Below are 20,048 nucleotides of genomic sequence, written 5' to 3'. Positions count from 1 at the left end.
CTAGATGTTAGCATTTCTACATATAGATCTGCAGAGCAGGTCTGTGGGGTTTTCTAACATTGGTGGGACTGACCTCTGCTGATGGTGCCAATATTCTCTTTTGCCCATTTGTTGCTTCTGTACCAATGTCTCTTTGTTTCTCTGCATGATGTGATGGTATGATCTTAACCATTTTCCATTCCTCATTCTCAAAATGTTCACCTCCATATCATTTGGCTTGGTGTGTTTGTCTCAGTTTTACCTCTGCCTCATGGTACTCTGCATCTCAACCTCATTCATGAGAAGCAGTTACTTAAGGAGAATGGATGCTTGCACATCAAAGGCCTAGACACTAAAGAGGTGATGTGGAAGACAGATATTTCAATGAGAAAGCTCATTATTAGTAATATGCTAGCTTGACCAAATTTTCATTGTTTTAAAATTAGGTGGGATTTCTAAGCCTAATACTTTTCATGATGCAAAGTTACATATAATGCAAAAAAAAAAAAAAAGCACTCACCATTGTTCATGGTAATGAATGACAAAATTCCACCTCTTTCTGACAATCATTTCTTATGGCATTGTGCCTTGGTCTCTACTCTCTTCTAGAACTGAAGTTTGAATATTTTATTGCTTGGCATTTGCTGGAATCCCACTCCCTGTATGCTAGATGTAATCTACAGCTGATTGAGTCTAGCTTGAGAGTCAGTCTGTCCAAGCCAAGGCAGAGTTCTTGCTTATCTATTATGTCCTAGTAAGATATAATATATTTTAGATTAACAATTGAAATAGCTTACTTTGAAATTTAAAGTAAATATATACCACTCTTTTAGATCTACTTTAACTATTTCTTATATTAAAAAAAAAAAAGAAAGACTGTTGGTGATTGTAGCTTAAGTGTTCCTGCCTGGCCCACGGTCAGGGCAAATCTCTCTCACCTGCCAGTCCCACAACCGCTCAGACCCGACCAAGTAAACATAGAGACTTATATTGGTTACAAACTGTATGGCCGTGGCAGGCTTCTTGCTAACTGTTCTTACAGCTTAAATTAATCCATTTCTATAAGTCTGTACCTTGCCACGTGGCTTGTGGCTTACCGGCATCTTTACATGCTGGTTGTCATGGTGGCGGCTGGCAGTGTCTCTCTGACTCAGCCTTCCACTTCCCAGCTTTATTCTCCTCCTTGTCCCGCCTACACTTTCTGCCTAGCCAATGGCCAATCAATGTTTTATTGACTAATCAGCAACACATTTGCCATACAGACCATCCCACAGCAGGTGATCTCATGTCCCATTTAGTAACAAGGTCCCATCTTAGATGCTTCTGAAAATTTTTATGAGGCAAACAGAAGACTCAAAGAAGTGTGACTGGAGATGAACTGCTGTTCAAAATTTTCCTCCTCAGTCCTTATATGCATTTGGAAATTCACCTGCTAATTCCATCAGCACATATCCGACAAGTGTTAAGAATATCTATCTGAAAGGGAGAACTTAGAGAAGGTTGTTACTTATGACATTGCTCTCAGTGTATTTATGCAGAATCCTTAAGAAAGGCATGGGCAAAGAGGACACATCTTCCTCTCTACTCAATATTGTAATGTCAAGCTAGTGTGCAGGCTGATATAGGTATAGAGAAAGCCCTTGGCAAGCATGCAGAAGTAAACATCACTTTCACAGACATGGGGGATCTTGCTGTACATTTTGCTCAAAATGATTTTGAGTCTTCAAAGTGACATGGTAGTTCTTATGCTTTGGGATTATGTTAAATAAAATTTTTTTGGGGTGGGGTGGGTGGGAAATAGAGTCTAAGAAAAGTAGGGAAAACATGCCTCTTTAAGAACTGCAAGACCAGTAACTACTTCAGAGATTTTCCTTAAGGATACTATACTCTTAACCATCTCCATTCATAGTATCTGAATAACATGTAACACATTACATGGTAACTCTGTGCTAATTGGTCACTGCACTTATTTTGAGTTCATAGCACCTATGTGAAAGCTAATTATCCATGAGATAGATTCCAAAAACGAACCAGAATTTTGTAAGGAACCTTTCTCCCTTTTTCGATACATTTCCATTTTACTCCGTGTAATTTTTTTCTTTATTGTGGTGAATACTGTGATGTGACTACTGTGTTTTGTATACTGAGTGACTGGACTACAGGCATCTGTTGTAAACTCTCTGTACTGTCTCATTTCCGCATCCATCACTGTCTGTCAATGGGCATGGTGCTGTGACCAGTGTTATCAGGTGACGACAGTACAGGAAGTGAGCCGCCATTATCACCTCCAGAAAGGCTCCCCATCAGACGCTCTAGTACCAGAGACAAAAACAGAAGAGGGGAAACATGTTTCCTGTTGACGACAGGTGATTACACGTGCACATCTGATGGAGGGATCAGGAAAGGTAGGCATTTGCATTTAATCAAATCATACTAGGTAACTTGGCCGCTGAGTAAGAGTGATGCAAAATGCTCATTCATCTCATTTTCCAAGGAACGCTGCATGTGATGATCTTTGATACTCTCCATCACATCTTCTCTCATTATAAGCACTTTATAATCACCATTATGAAAGACTACTTTATTGTTGCATTACCCTTTTTTTCCTTTATACTTCCTTCATCCTTTCATTTACCATGTGTCTATGGGTAGAATTTTAACAGAAGAGGTAAATATCATTAGGTCAGTCATTAATTATTTTAATAGTCTTTAAAAGTTATCTTTTTTATTAAAACAGTACTCACTAAATGACTCTATGACTTTATTTGTTAAGTAATTGATGACCATTAAACAATCGATAAGGGCATATTCTTTTTCAGATGGAAGAACTAAACACCCTCTAAATAGCTTTCTCAATACCTACTTAGGCAGCTAACCAGTAACTTCTCTGACTGCCTCAATGGGCAAGATCCTCTGCTCGGCCACGTGCATTTTTAAAAAAATCACTTGAAAGGTCACTTATGTGATTAAAAATACACATTTTTAATAATAAAATAATTATTAAATCCATTAGTATTTTTCAGTAGACACTAAACAGCGCTTAACATATAGGAGATGATAAATATTTGTTAACAAAATTAAAATGGTTGAGCAAGTGTCTTTGTTAAAGAACAAGTAAAGATCTATAATGATGTATTTTTTTTATTTTTTATTTTTTATTTTTTTTTGTTTTTTTCGAGACAGGGTTTCCCTGTGTAGCTTTGCGCCTTTCCTGGAACTTGCTTGGTAGCCCGGGCTGGCCTCGAACTCACAGAGATCCTCCTGGCTCTGCCTCCTGAGTGCTGGGATTAAAGGCGTGCGCCACCACCGCCCGACAAGATCTATAATGATTTATTACCATCATTGACTAAATCTAAACATAAACTTTCATGTTTGTTCCACTCTATTCTGTAATTGAGGTCCACATTTGTTATGCAAAGCAGTTTTTCTAATTCTTTAGTGTTTTAAGATGTCCTCCTTAAAAAGTATCACATAATTCATACTCTAGTTCTCTTTCATTTCTTCTGAACATTTTGTTTCTTCTCTGCTTCAATGTCTTTGAGGCATGAAAACAATGACAGTATTTTTTGAAGAGTAATATTTGAAATAATTCTTCATCCCAATTATTTTCATCATTTCCATGTGTTCCTTGAGCTAAAATGTGTTACAGTTCTCTGAATGAGTTTCTTTATTATTTTTACATTTATATATGTGCTGAAGAGTTTAAATGTTTAAATGATAGCTAAATTCTTATAGTATTTGAGCAAAATATATGTATACACATTAGGTAGTAATATCTTGTGTTCAAAATACTTTACTAAGTGCATATATATCTTAACAAGCTTTATCTCTGTATATGTACACGTATATATGTGTGTATACACATTTACATGTATATGAGATCAAACATATGTATTTTATGCATCTTCCATTAAAGCATTGTATGCAGTGCTCATGCAAAGGTAATATGTTTAAAGGTCTTGATATCAGTTTTCTTCCATGTCAAATAATACTTTCTACTTTAAACTGTCAAGAATAGTCTGAGAAAACCTTTGGATACTGTAAGATAGCACGTTAATATCAACTTTTACTACAAAATTGCAAAGCTTTGTGAACAAAGCAATTAATAAGATATTTATTTTGCATGGAAAGATACATGTAATTTTATTTCACACATGAAAACTTTACTTTTTAATGAGGACTTTTTTTGGAAACCGGGTAGCTCACATGTGCTTTCTGTGCTTCATCATTCCTTCCCACACCAACTCTTCCACATTCTTGCTTCTTTATGTCATAGCTGCATGTTCTTTCCATGTGGGTATTGTTTATGGAAACACAGCCATTTCGGCTTTGTCTTCTATTGTCACATCTACCAGAAATCCACCCATTGCCCTTCCTCGTTCCTTTATAGAGCTTATAGAGTTCTTTTATTCTACCCCAATATTTACTTCCTATAGGATCTATTCACTTTTCAAGTTGATTATTCTATTAATTTTATTTCAAAGTTCAAAAAATTCTCTGTATAAATAAAAAAAATTGGATTCCTATTTGTTATTTCACATATAAATATGAAAACATTCCATAATTCCTTTAGAGAAAGGAAAGATTCATTTAAAGAGTAACCTCCCAAGATTTAAGACCTTTGTGTTTCCTTACAACTGCCTTTGAGTAGTTATCTAAACTAAAGCCTTCATGCACGCCATATATATATCAGTGTTGACAATATCCCAATTGAGCACATGCTCCTAGAAGCTGAATAAAATTTGAATTTTGTATTCTGATGTTGGGTCTAAGTAGGTTTACTATTGTTTATTATCATGAGTAACTTAGTAATTAAATCTTCATTGATGTTTTCAGTCACTCCAGGAAAAGCTTAATTAAGCAAAAAAAAAAAAGTATCAGAATTCCTAATCAGAAATATTTAGAATAGTTAAAACTAAAGATGTATAAAGAAAATGTAATTTTACTAATTAAATATGTGTTGCTAAGTGGGGAGAGCTTTTTCAAATGATATTAAATTACTGATATTAAAAAGAAAAGGATCTGTAAACAAAATAAGAAATGTTTACTTTAAAATCTATAATTTTGAAGAATAATTAACATTTAGAATAGCAGTCAAGATTCATATATCACTGGGTGTTTAAAATAAAGTTATCTAATAGATCATTATATTTCTGAGAATTGTATAAAGGGCTTGGGGTATAAAGTACCCCTTTAAATATGTTCATTGCAGTAATTAACATTCATCAATGTTTATAATCTAGTTTACATTTTTAGGTCACATAATCAACTTCTACTGCATAGGAAAAATCATTTTCTCTGTAATCTTCCAAGTTATAGTGTCAGTCACTGTAGAGAAGAGCAGTAATAATGGAGTTACCATGCACCTGGTTTCTATGTAAGGATAAATTATTTTCAATTTAAAAAAAAATGAAGACATTCTTTCATTAACTATCACATCATCTAGTAGCATGGAATGAAAACACACCCTCTTCTATGTTTTATAATAAAGGATGTTAAAATAACAGAGGCAAATAAATGTTTATTCAACAGAAAATATATCTCCCAAACCACTATTATAATTAATGGATGGTGAAATGTCTATTCACAAAACCATTTAGAAGACATCCAGTCTACTGGAAATCAATGCGTGTGCATGTGGGTAGTGGTCATTATTCTCCTCTCCTGTTCCATCCAGGGTTAGCCTGTTATAAGGTTATTATGGAGTCTGTATTGATGCATATTTGTCTTGGCCTCTCTATGTCAGATTAATAGAGAAATTATTTCAGTCCCAATTAAAAGAAGAAGAGGTAGTTACAAAGGACTCTTTCTTTTCTCTTCACCCCACATTCAGCAAGCACACTAGAACCCATGGAGAGTACTACACAGTCTAGAGGAGGCACCAGACAAGAAGCTCATTGGAATTGTGTGCATTTACTCAATTTTGGTTGCCCTACAGGAAGTTCATTTCCAGCCCTGTAACTGTTCAGTGGAACTGCCAAAATGTTTATTTCCAAAGCTGTGTGATAGGACTCCATTTTCATTCAAATGTCTTGCTTTCTACTTCATGTCACACTTTATATGAGATGCACCCCAAACTCATTCAACTGCCTATAATAGTCTACTGAAAATGCTTCAATATGTGAATCACTCGAAAGGTCACAGAATGGGGTCACTGGCTGAGTGGTTAAGGAAAACAACCAAGCTAATGTTCCTGAAAAGTTGTTTCATCTAAGTACATGGATATCACTAACAATAGATTAGTTTGAAAATTTTGGACTGAAATAAAATTTGCCTTAATTTCTAGAGGGTGAGGGAAAGAGTTGAAGTCATCCGAGAACATCAAATTCAGATTTATTTCACTGAAATTATGACTCAGTTTACATTTCATTTGCTTCCTTTTTATTTAATTTTATTTTATTACCCAAGGGATTGGTAATATGCTTTCCATCCTGTATCACCCGGATAATGGCACTAAATGCCATTATTATATGAATCACCCTCTTAAACATGTAAAGCTCAAAGAATACATATGTTGGAAACAAGTGTCCTCTTCAAGTTAAGCATGCTTCATTAGCTACTAATACTAAAGTTGAAAAAGAAAAATAGCTCATGTATTTTTAGTTTTCAGAAACACATCCTGAACTTTAAAAGTGTTGAGTCTATAATCTTATTAAAATTGCTTTGCCTAAGTCTTAGAAGTTCTTGTAGTCTCTATGGCCAAATTACGTCAATGCTAACTATAATCTGGACATGAATATTGTAGCTATAATTTGTGATAGATGGTTTAAGAGTTTCAGAATGCCAAATACAGTGAATTTCGGTTTTTAGAAGTGTGAATTGTCCCAATACTGAATTCATTGCAAATGGTTTGAACACACAAAGAAATGTCACTTTTGATTATTCTTCATGGTATTGTTTGTCTCTGTCTCTTTTCTGGTTGCATTCAACTGATGTCTGTGCATTTTTTCATGAAAGGATATGAAAAATCCCGAAGCCTAAACAACATAGCGGGCTTGACAGGCAGTGCTCTGAGGCTCTCTCCAGTAACATCACCCTACAACTCTCCTTGTCCTCTGAGGCGCTCTCGATCTCCCATCCCATCTATCTTGTAAACCAAACTGCATCAACCGACTAAATTATATCAATACAAGTACTGTTTACCCTATAATGGAAATAATTAAATGTAGAGTTTCTCCAGGCTCCATTAATACAGTATAAATCCTGCATGATATTTCTATTTGAAGTCAGAAATGCTACTTGAGTAGCTAAAACATCTTATTCTGGCTTTAAAAGATGATCCAAAAGTAGTGCTACTCCTCAGTATGAATTGCCCCAAATTTCCTGTTGCAATACAGTGACCAATAGTGTCAGATTTTGGCCAGTACACTGATCTATAACCACATCTTCAGGGAGATATACTTAAATAGTGTGCTTCTAAATGACAACCACTTCACTGGACCTTCATTTCTTGTGACTCCAAACCATTCTGAAGATGTCTGGGATCCTATCTAGATTGCACATGACATGACTTTGGTCAGTTCATTTGCATGGGCCATCTTGTCTGTATCGCCTGAATACAATGTTGTAGAGTCCTGGGACTGGCTGGCTCAGGATATGTGTCCTCGCTTCAAGCCATCCTGCCAACGTGAAAGCACTGGTCGCCTGTTCTGCATGTTGAATTGTGGGGCAGGGAGGGTGCCCTTCTCCTTGGTATTTTCCCCTTATTCTCTGATAGAAATATTTAAATACCTTAATTTCATGATTTACTTATCTTCAAAAAAATGTTGTATTGGTGTTCTGAATGTTTTTGGTTGTTTGTACACACAGATAACTGCAAAGAGGTTGTCATTACTGGTTACACGCAAGCCGAGGCCAGATCTCTTACTTAATGACTTGGGGAAGGCACAAGAAAGGTAACTGCTAGCCAGGCTTGCATTGTTTAGCCAGGAATTTCTGCTTGGTAATAGAGCCATTTCCCCCCACTATAAGTCCTAGAATTTGTCATTATTTTCAGAGGTTAGAGTGCTAAATATTACCCAAAGCTCTCGTGTATTTTCATTTCTGATTTTGTGTGAACATCAAAGGTTACTGATGTTCACTGGAGGGTTTTTCGTTTGTTTTGTTTTGTTTTTGACTAGCCTTAAAATTTGCATCAAAGGACTAACCAGACTTTTCAGGCCGTGTTTAATCAGGTGCTTCGTCCTGTGTGTTGTTTCGGTCTGTCTGTCTCCGCTCCCTGTCTTAACTGTATACGTCATTTGTCTCCATAGAGGGTAGATGTGCCCTGATAGGCTCTTTAAACGTAGCACTGATTTCCCTACCTCCTACCCCCTGTCTTGTTTGCTACTTGGAGCAGCCTCTCTGCTTTGTATATACGTTAATGATGCTCTGTAGACTACCTAAATTAATAGGCACTGTGAATCTTCTTTGATGAGCAGGACTGAAGCAGCGATTTCACCATAGTACTCGGTTGCCTACTGCCCTGTCAATTTCTACTACCTAGTAACCAGCATTCATCACTACATTCCAGCATACATCCCTAGGGAGTCTTTTGCAGTCTGGAGGGAAGATAGTTTGTTTACACATCCCTACCAAATGCTACAGCAATAGTGTGTCTGATATTTTTGGGAAAGAAATGCCATAATATAATTGCAGTGTAGACAATACTTTTGATGCATTGTTCCTTAAGATTGTTAATGAAGTCCTACTTCTCATGTTTATTTTTGATAGGAAGACAATTGTCACTTTTGTTATTGGCTAAAGACATGTGTTACTCTTCATTCCCAAGCTCTAGAGCATGAGCTGCATGTCAGAGATCTTGTACAGCAATGCATTTACCCAGACGTAGTTATCTGAGATTTAGAGATACTGTGATTCTTTTGATAACACCACTCATAGAATGCTATAAGTACTCAGAGGTTTATGGTAAAGAATTAATATGCTGTCTGGTGCTGCTGTTATAGACTGCAGTGTTATACAGAATTTATCATGGATTTTTGACTGCTGAAAAAAGGGACAGTGAGATTTAGCCATACCAAGGATTGTACTGGAAACTTCTGCTACTGAATGTGCCCTGATGTGACGACCAGTTTGCACTCAGAAGAGGTCCTGCACCTTCGTGAGGCATTTAAAGCTTTTAAAGGAATGGAGGCTGGAACTGAAATGGTGCTCGCCATGGAAATATTCTGCTTTTTGACTGACCAGTGTCAAGGAAACAACTGTAAATACCAACGTGTGCATGGGTCAACCCCTCTGACAATCTCATAGCACAGGAAGCCAAAATCATGGTTAACATCTCCAAAGCTTCGAGAAGTTCCCACAAGGCTCGGAATGGCTCCTCTCCGGCTCCTGGTGGTTTTGTTGAGAATTAATGAAGGCAGAGAATCTGATGTAGTATAGGTCTGTTCTCATTTCTCTTATTTGTACACCGCGTGTTGGATCTACAAGCACTGACTGCCTCATTTTCTTGCGAACCACTTATCTATCAGCTTGTCAACTGTGTTGTAGACTTTTAGTGTCTCCATATAAAATCTAACTCGTTTTTAGTCATGTATTCATTCAGTTCTGGAAAAGTGTTAGTATCTAAAAGAAATTCACTGACAGTATTCATAGTTTAAGTCTTTTGTCCTTGTTACCTCAATTATAAATATTAAAAATATAAATTCTGGCAATGAGAGTATTTTTTTATTAAATGATCAAGGAAAATGTCAGTATATAGTAGAATATTATCAAATTATATCTTAAAATGTCTATTTTGCATAACAGAGATATTCTTCAATGAATTCTTTTTTTGTGAGCTTTGTGGCTAATGGAGCGTGTATTTGTCTTTAACACTGCTGTAGTTGAAACTGTATAAGAGTTTTTCATCTTGCTTAATCAATATTTCCAGAATCTATTAGTTCCCCTGGGATTCTGAATATACTATATAACTGAATTATGAACCCCTGTATCGTGTACCTTTTGTGACCATCTCAAGGTGCATGCCTAACCTTGGTGATAAGCCAATGGACATGTTACTAACTGAAATGAAGAATAAAAGGCAAATGAGCTGGGGATAAACTTGAATCCTATCTGATTAAATTATTCATCTCATTCTCTGGGCTCCTTTCTTTGTGTGCTACTATTTCAACAGACCTTTACCATCGTTCTGCTTCATGGTTCCACCACACACACTCACACGTTCCAAAGAAGTATGGGAATGAAGGGCTTTTAAACTACTGAATTTCTCATTTTCATTCAAATCTTAGAAATATAGGTGATATTTTCCTGTTCTTTATGTCTTCTTGCTTCCTCTGCTTAAATTCCTCCTTAAAAAAGAGTATAAAACCATTAATTACAATGGTACTCGACATTTATAGGCAATTTTATCATCAATACTAAAATTTTACTTAGATTTCTGATTTGTCACAGTTCTGGGGGCAAATGCTTTTGTTTTATTTATTAGCAGTACAGTTAAAGACCTAGAAGGCACAACTGTTCATTTATATTTTTATCACTATTGTCCCCACAGTAGTTTCCTACATTTTAAATATTGACTGAACTTCTTGGTGTGAATTCTACTTTAAAACATGCCTTCTGTCTTTAGATCTCTGTTTCCTATACATGATGTCCACAGCTGGCTCTCCAGTCTTACTGCAGGACTGTGGATAAATTTACCATCCACAATTCTGTCATACCAGCTCAGGGTAGGAGAGAAAAGAGAGATAGAAAACACAATTGAGGCAGAAAAGAATGTGGGCAAATGCAAACCTTTTTTATTTTTTTATAGTGTATTCAGCACGTAGTTTTCCGTCTCTAAAGCTGCTTGCTGCTAATGATTAAGAGAATACTTAAAAACTGAGCCTAGCAAAGAGGGTTTTGCAAATAGACGTGCCCGTAAAATGTTACTAACATTTTGTTAATAACCGACAACGATGTCAGGATGAAAGATTTACTGTGAAAAGGACCAATATGTAAGAAAGAGAAAGCATATATTTACGTAAGAATAACTACCACCAATTCTTATTGAAAAAAACAGGAATGAGTCATCATGACTGAAGAGAAAAGATATTCATCTTATTTTTAAAATAAATCACAAGTGGGGACCTGTGAGATGCCTAAGAAGGTAAAGACCTTTGCCACCAGGCCTGGTGATGAGAGTTTAAGCCCTGGGACACATGCAATGGAAGGAGGACTGACTCACTATGTGTCCACTACTCCTCACATGCACTGTGGCACACACACGTGTAAATAAAATACAAAAACAAATAACAATGAGTCAGACTGAAGGATAGCTTTCTGGTGAACTTATCTTAGAAAGACTCCAGGGAGCAGGGACTTACAATCTGCGTGAGAACATTTATAAGTAAGTGAATGAATTTAAATATTGGAATCCTTAGGAGTTAAATTTGATTAAAATCTGTCCCTTGATGTTTTCCTTACTGAAAAGAATGTTCCCCTTTCTCCCAATTTCCATTGCCAAAATGAAAGTTTTAGCATTTAAATATTATTAAAGGATAGATTTACATTAATTAATCTATTGTGGGTTCAGTGAGCTTAATATTGATATAAAATTCTATCTCATCCTTTCTTAAACTACTTTTGCTTAGAAATATGACATTTCTAGTGTTTTCTAAAACTACATGGTTGAATCATTATTATGACATTCATTTTGTCATTACATTGTCAACTCAAAGTGACTAATGATGGAATATCTGATTGGAACATTGCATTAATATTTTCAGAGTATAGGGGCACCTCCACTCAGAATCCCAGATAACCTAGCAGCATGCATTATTTTAAAAATGGAATTTTTGTTCTTATACAAGAGAAGGTACAGGGCCCCTATGGTTCTTTTCCTACATGCACACATGTGCTCCAGCACCATGAACAGTCCCTCTGCTTAATTTGAGGAGTCTGGGTCCACACAGTGACATCATCACATAAAGTCCCATGGTTCCAACAAACCAGAGTTCACCACAGCTATTGTGCATTCTATGGAGTCTGAAAAACATGTAGTGCTCTGTATGTTCCTTGTGGTACCACATAGAACCCCTTCACAGCCTAAGTAAGGATCCTTTGTTTCGTCAGTTCAGTTTTTAGAAGAAGCGTCTTTCATTTACTAATATACCCAAAAAGTCACTTTATATCTTTTCAAGACATGATATGCTGCTCAGCTTTCTGTTACTGTGACACAAACTGGAGTCACCTAGAAAGAGGGAACCCTGATTCAGGAAATGTCTCCATCATACTGGACTGTAAGGCACTTCTGTGAGGACACTAGTTTGATTAATGATTGATATAGAATGGACGGCCTAGCTCACTGTGGGAGGAACCACTTCTGGGAAGGTGTTCCTGGGTTGTATAAGAGAGCAGGCTGAGCAAGTCAGGGAGAGCAAGCCAGTGAGCAGCATCCACTCATGGTCTCTGCTCCAGTTCCTGTCTAGAGTTCCTGCTGTAGCTTCCTTCCATGTGGACTGTGGCTTGGCAGTATTAGGATGAAATAAGCCCTTTCCCCTCCCAATTTGGTTTCGGTATTTTATCACAAAGACAGAGAAGAAAACTAGGTCACTTGATAGATAACTCATTTCTTTTTTAATCATTCCATTCTTTATATGCACCACAGTTTCCTTACTTATTAGAGGGGATTGCAATAGTCAGCTGTTTCCAGAGAAACAGGACCAACAGAACACACACGTGAAGAGATTTATTTTAGGACATTGGCTCATGGAACTATGGAGGCTCAGAATTCTCACTGTGTTATTTGCATGCTGGAGGTGGTGGTAGATTTCCATGGTGAGTCAGAAGGCCTGAAAACAGAACTCAGTTGAAGTTCTAGTTTAAATCAGAGGAATGGCATTCTAGTCTCAATCTAGCCTAAGGCCTCAGATCTCGTAGTAAGTACTGGTAATAGAAATCCAAGTCCAGGGGCATGAGAAGATGCACAAAGCAGCTCAAACTGCATGCAGTCAAGATCAAGCTCCCCTTTCTCCACTATTTTATTCCATCCAGTCACTCAACAGATTGGATCATGCCTACCCACACTGGGGAGGGCAATCTGCTCTGCTCAGCCTACTGATTCAAATGTTAATCTCTTCCATAAATACCATCAGAGACACATCCAGAAATAATGTTTAGTCAGGATACTGGTCCAGTGAGATGACACATGAAATTTAGAGCTAGAAGTAAGCCCCTTGGGCATAGGATCTTCCAGTTCTATAGAACACTTACCCAGAATGTACAGGTCCTTGGGTTTGATCCTCAGCATTTATAAACTAAAGCAGGCCAAACAACAACAAAGCCTCAAAATGTTCAATGTATCTCTTTGAATCCAGAAGTAAATCTTTAAGTGATACCTAACCTTCAAATAAGGATATAACAAGATCGTAATTCTGAATTACCTCTTGTTCCACATCTGAAAATTCAACCAACCATGGCTAGAATATATTAAGGGAAATAATTGTTTCATTGCTAAATATGCACACGCTTCCTCTTGCAATGATTTACGAAAGAACATTCTAACAACTACTTACATAGCATTTACATTCTATATGCTACATAAGTAATGTCTAGGTTATTTAATACAGAGGGAAAGATGTGTGCAGATAATGCAGATCCTATGTCTTTTGGTATAAGAAACTGGAGCATGTGTGCATTTATCTCTGGGAGGTGGTTTTCTGGACCTAATCCCTCATAGATACACTGCAAATTCCAGTGTGACTGACTAAAATATTCCACTTTCATTTGAAAATATACTAAATCATTCTGCAGAAAAGGTAGTAAAATCCTTAAGTCATTATTTTTCTCCATAATAGCCAAAAACTCAAATACTGTGCTATAAAAGTAATAGTACTTAAAAGCTGTGCTATAAAATTAATAATGCTTAAATACTATGATCCAAAGTCAGGACACATTAGAAATCATAATAGGAAAGGAAAATGAAGAGAAATCAGGTGTGTCTTATATTCACATGTATAAACATGCATAAAAGTGAGGAAAGACTCAAGACTAGTTACATAATCAGGGTTGGGCCTTATAACTGCCCTCTTCTACTGCTCTCTCTGCATTCCTTCATCAACCTGGTTGTGGTTTCTTGTTTTGTAGGATGACACAAACCTTCATTCCTTAAGGAGATAGAGCATTTGCAGTCCTGTAGGATTGAGGAATGGTATTTGCCATTAAAGTTAGTCATCAGACAGAATAGTAATGAGATGCCCTATGAGGCAGTAACACTCTTCTTTGCCTTTTGATGAAGAGGAATGAAGAACTCAAAGGAATTGAACAGTAACTTGGGACTCTGGAGTTTCCATAGATGTATGATTTTTCTCCTGCAGAACATAAGGGGAGATAAGAAAACACAAATTTTTCTACTGGGCCACTAGCAGTGGGAGTGATTAATGGTATCCACATTTCCTCCCCTTAACTCTTGGATCTATGAATCATGGTCCTAAAAGGACACAAATTTGGTGTAGTTTCAGAACATATAGAGCCTTCTGAGAAGACCTGCAACTTGTTGTCACCCTGACGATGCTACAATTAAGCACTCATAAAGTCATTCACAACTATCAATTAGGCAGTTGCTTCTGGATGGTTATGGTCATGGCAAGACCAGTGAATTTTGTGTCACAAACCCATAGATAGTCATTCTTTCAGTCCACAGATGTAGTTTAGGTAAGAACATTGCATTCAAGAAAGGTAAATCCTCATCTAGAGTTCCCGTATGTTTCAGTAAAAATGAAACACCGCAACAGGGATTATGGGAGTTGCCCAGTGTAGCCAACTTACTACCAGACAGCCGTCTGACCCTCCCATCTGAGGAAATGATGCTACATCAGCAATTCAGTGTGGGTCTCCACCGCTGGAAGATTGAGCCTGCAGCAACGGCTGTAGCCAGGTCAGTCTTGGTGAGTAGGAATCTACCTTGTTGAACTTGCTGACTTATAACCTAAATCCCTACTACCATAGAAATTTTGTTCTTAATCCCATTAGTCAATGACATTGGTTGCTGGGCAAAATGACTGATATTGACATAACAGGTCATTCTGTGAACTGGCAATAATAGTATTTTCCTTCTGTGGTTCCTCCTTGGTGAGCGTTCATACAGGCTAAAATTTCCACCTTTTGCTCAAAATGTGTCACATATACTACTCATAGACGTCTGCCAATTTCCTTGCCATCAATTTTCCAAGTGGGCTATTTGTTAGTGAATTACTGTGAATTCCCAGATTAATAGCTTGGTGTGTCAACACTTAATTCATACAATTAGGTAAGGTTGCATAATGATGTGGTGGCTGTGTGTTTGTGATTTCATTTGTTACTAGGACAAAATGCCCAACAAAACTCCCTCAGGGAAGAAAGGCTTTATTTTGGCCCATGGTTTGAGAAGATACCGCTCCTTGTGGTAGAGAAGACACGAGGCAGACATGTAGGGTAGCCTGCCAAACCACCTCAGCAGAGAGAGAGGAGTGATGGTGCTCCTCTGTCTCCGTCAGTGGACTGTTTATTTAGTGTGGGACCCAAGTACATGGGATGGTATCCTAGTTCACTGGGGTAGAATTAACTTTTGTCATGTTTTTTTTTTCTATTTGCTAACACAAACATGCCTTGCCACATCTAGAGTAGGTCTTCCTTCTTCACTGAAATGTTTCCAGAATTTCCCTCAAGATGTATCTGGAGGTGTGTCTCCTAGGTTATTGCAAATCTGATCAAGTTGATATTGGAAATTAACCATCATAACAGTGGTGTGTGGGTATGTGTTTAGGTTCTGTATGCTACAAAACAGGTTTCTTAAAAGGAGAACATCTATATAATATGGCACAAGTTTTACTTCAAAACCCGTGAGAGTTTTTGGTAAGATTTACCTGTGGTTATGGATAGGCTCTAAACAGCATCCTTAAAGATCACTAACACTTCAAAGCATAATCCAATCTTCTCTATTATATAATCTGTTTATCATTGTGGCTGCCATAATAGCCTGACTCTGTTCTAGTGCCTTGTCTTTCACTAGGTCCCACACAAAACGAGCAGGTTTGTGTATCATGCAGCAAATGGACACAAATAAGACACCCACATCAGTTATATGCCTCCTTTACAATCCAGAGAGGTTTATTAGGTGCTGTGGCTCATTTTTGTTGGGGGAACCAGATATAACAAGATATATTTCACCTTGGAAGGAATATCTTGACACGCTCCACACTGCTGAACCTCTAGAATGGAGAACTTTGTTGGATTACTTTCCTATTTGCTGACATTCCAAGACAACTTAGCAATAAGTCTAGAGTAGCTACTTCTTGACTACTAGATCAAATCACAATAATACTGTTGATGTTATGAGCAGAAGTGTTACCTTGCAGAAGAGAAAGGTGATTAAGTTTATGGCAAAATTATGGTAAAAAGCCAGGTGGCTGAAACAGTCCTGAGGTGAAGGCATATTGCTGGCATTACCAGGTGAAAGCAAACCACTCTTAATGGGAACAAGGGTGGACATTTGTCAAATAATAGCTGAATTCCAGATGTGTTAATTTGCTCAAACAAAACCAAATCTGAGAGAACAGCCTCAATTATAATCCTTACCCGATTAAGTTTATGAGAACTCACTGTCATTTTCCAAGATCCAATTTTCTTTTGCATGGGGTAACATGTGCTAATTGAATAGACATATGGTAAGAATATTCCACATGCTTTTTGGGTTTTTTTGAGGTTATAATACAATTACAGATTTCCCTCTGCCTTTTCCTCCAAGCTCTCCAATGTATACCCCTTGTTTGCTTTCAAATTCATGCCCTCTTTTTCTTAATTGTTGTTTCATAAATATAGGAAATAAGTGATATATTATATTTATAATATACTTTAATAGTATAATATAATATATATTTTGAATATCACACTAATCAGTGTGTAGAAAACTGAGCATAGCCCCTTGTTTTACTAACAGTGATAGGGTTTCCACTTGATTTTTCTCACCATAATAGTTCCCATTCTACAAATCATGAAATGAATACAAGAATTCTGTCAGCTGCTGAATATATCTATCCAAATGACATGAGAGACACCCCCCCCCAGGGACCATTGGAAGATGGATCTCTGTCAAAACTATCAATTGCCCAAATTCTGTAAACTTCCACACTGACTAGTGAACAGTGTCATTTGGTTTATCCTGGAATAAGGTGATTCCAAGTTTTGAATTCCAAGATTATGGTAAGGATGGATGTATATTTATGCGTGATTTTGTGTGGATATACTTGTCTATTTGGGTAACTACCAAAGCGCAAAATTCCTGGATCATATGCCATGAGTGTGTTCAGTTTACACGTTTTTGGCTGCATGTGTGGTGTCAGAGAATGAACCAGGGGCTTTCTGCATACTAGACACATGTTCTACCATGGACCTGTATCTCCAGGCCACAATGTTATTTAAAAAAAAATTATTCTCTTACCAAGTTAGCACAACTGTTGTCATCGTCTCTAGTGGGAGTCATACACAAAGAATGTGGGTCAACTTTTTAAAGTAAGCCACTTGGAGTTGAAACTGTAAATATATTAGACTCTTTCTCTTTAAAAATAGTCTTTTTAATCAATACGTAGTAAAATGGTAATAGAAATTAATAAGGAAATAACTATAACTTTATCATTTGCCATTCCAAAAAAATATGTTTCCCTTCTGTGTTTTTTTTTTTTTAACACCAGTACCTTACTCCTGAAAGTTACTCTAAGAATGGAACTATCAGTTAAAGGAATAGGAAAATGTCTATAAACATACATACAAGATCCAGTAATGTCAGTATATTTTGTTAGTGATTCATAAAGTTAACTTTACTATGACTACATTTTTAGTTTGATTAGAATTAGAAAAAATTACTCTTTTGATTTGAATACTTTTATGTGTGTGACATGGTGCTGTATTGGAGCTGTATACTTAGGCAGCAATGATTGATCAATGATGTCTAGACTTAACATATGGAAATTTGATACCAGAATTACAATCTTTTCAAGTCCATTTTTGGATGAGATATGTGGGAGGGGTTATACAGAAACAAAGAAAAACTGAATTAAGCAACAGACACTCAACGCTGCCTGAAGCCACATCATTTAGTCAGAAATAAATAAAAAAAAATTGAAAGTAGAAAAGACATAGTTTCACAGTTCTGTTGAGTAAACCACCTTAGAATAAATGCAGCATTAAAAGACTGGAGATATTCTTTTCAATGAGAAATGATTTAATACATAACAGGGAGACAGGAGAAAAGAGAAAATTCCCTACATTGTAAATTTAGATCAATTTCTCCTCAATACTTTGCTATCCTCATTGGTTATTGACAAGAAACTTATTATTTGTAGACAAACTTTCTTTACATTTACATGTTACATGCTTTAAAAATCAACACATGACTCTAAATATACAGAGTATAGCTGTTTTCTCTTATATAAAATTGTTTACACAAATTTAGGTCTCTTTTACTAGAAGAACAAAACACGATGACAGACTCAGGTTCCTATATGGGGGGGGGGAAGCTGAACTGAGTGTGGATTGTGACATCACAGGAAAATGAAATTTAGTCAGAAACTGACCACTATCTCTAAGTAAACTTTACCAATCTGGAACCCGAATATTTTCTTTTAACCAATCAAATGATTTCTTTTACTTCCATAACATTATATAGAATCTTCCCTGGTGGTCTTTTTTTGGGATCCTTAGTACCATGTATTTTGGCTTTGTGTGGTTGATAAATTGCCATCTGTGTAAATCCGCTTTTAAAACGCTTATTTGTCTAAGTCAATTTTTAGTATTTCTTAGAACAGCTGCTAAGATACTATTAATTTTCCAAAATTACGTGTCCTTAGGTTTACATATATTTGCTTATAATTTAGAACCAATAATCCTGTACACAACACTGAGTGGTGAAATACTGAGTATAGAAAAAGACTAATTTCTGTGGATGACAGCTTCGCTTAGCACTGAATGTGTGTCTTAGTACTTAGATCTAAGGCTAAGGACTGAGACAGAATCTGTTGTATATGTGTGGAAAGAAGACGGAATTAATTCTGAGAAAACATCCTCTCACAGGTTATCCACTGTGATGTGGGACACTCAACCTATCACAATATCCTTCATCTAAACCAGATCAACCATGACACTGTTCCATGATAACAAATGTTAGCAGAGAACACTGGGTTACCAAATGCTGGTCATCATAAAGATGGCCTTACCTTCCTTTTCACCTTGAGAAAATCATGGGCTTCTTCCCAACTGTATCCCTTTAACAGCCTTTTTTTGTTGTTGTTCATTTACTTTTGCAACTCACAAGTATAAATGCTTTTACTGCCTTTTAGGAAAAAGAAAAACAAAAACAAACAAACAAATGAAAAACCATCTTCTTCCAATGTCTTGCCAGATTTGAAACTCGGGATTCGTTTTTTCTGAGCAGTCTGAGAGTCATTGTTAAATGTTGTCATTTAGGAATTTGGAGCTTAGGTCTCCCCATTTCTGTGAGAAGATAGGAGCCAACTTTGGAGAATCAGTTATCAAAAACAGATGAGTTACTCACATTGACCAGTCCCAAGATTATATTTTTCCACTATCTCATCCCAGGACCTACATCTCTCCTATTTCACTTTCTAAGAGCCCAATCTTTATCTTGTTGCTATTGTTTGAATTCTATTGCAATAATCTTCAAGAAAGTCTTCCTTGTCTGTTTGACTGATTGGATGCAACTTTTTTTCTGACAGATACTAGTTGTGGAAAATCCTGAATGATCAGCTTTCAGGATCTTCAGAGGTTGAACAGGGATGGGGAAGAATTCCAATCAATTTGCAAGCTACTTTAATTTGAAACAGATCTCTAGGAACCTTTAATAATATCATAAAGATTATGTGAAAATCACTAAGAATCAGTTCCTTCCTGTTTTCTCGTATTTCAGCTCCCTCTTCCTAAAACCATTGCTGAGGCTTATCATTTTATTTTGTATTTTTTTTTTTACTTTACTGTAAGGAAACGATACAATGACCTAAGTGGTCACGCTTTTTCTCTGGATATTGTCCTCTAGATTCCCCCCAGCAGGAGTTCTCACTCCATCCCCTTGTTTGACATTCTTCCAAGGTCACAGAAGATAC

The 20,048-nt window shown here is 36.6% G+C and overlaps 1 protein-coding gene across 9 annotated transcripts in view; it reads left to right on the top strand.

The window, feature by feature from the left end:
• Positions 1 to 8,990, top strand: part of Kcnc2 (potassium voltage-gated channel subfamily C member 2) — a 194,129-nt gene extending 185,139 nt beyond the window's left edge. The window contains exons 3-4 of one of the 9 annotated variants that reach the window (XM_059245335.1): positions 2,220 to 2,384; positions 8,932 to 8,990. In XM_059245335.1, the coding sequence (XP_059101318.1) occupies positions 2,220 to 2,384; positions 8,932 to 8,990 (224 nt within the window). Of the gene's footprint in view, positions 1 to 235; positions 340 to 2,219; positions 2,385 to 5,812; positions 5,941 to 6,936; positions 7,074 to 7,788; positions 7,851 to 8,931 lie in introns of those variants that run through there. The other 8 variants (XM_059245333.1, XM_059245332.1, XM_059245331.1 and 5 more) reach the window with 8 other exon arrangements.
• The last annotated feature ends 11,058 nt before the right edge of the window (positions 8,991 to 20,048 follow it).

The sequence above is a fragment of the Peromyscus eremicus genome, chromosome 18 (genome assembly GCF_949786415.1).
Source record: "Peromyscus eremicus chromosome 18, PerEre_H2_v1, whole genome shotgun sequence".
NCBI classification, from domain to species: domain Eukaryota; kingdom Metazoa; phylum Chordata; class Mammalia; order Rodentia; family Cricetidae; genus Peromyscus; species Peromyscus eremicus.
The sequence above is the reverse complement of the archived record's forward strand: the minus strand, read 5'-3'. Positions and strand labels throughout refer to the sequence as shown.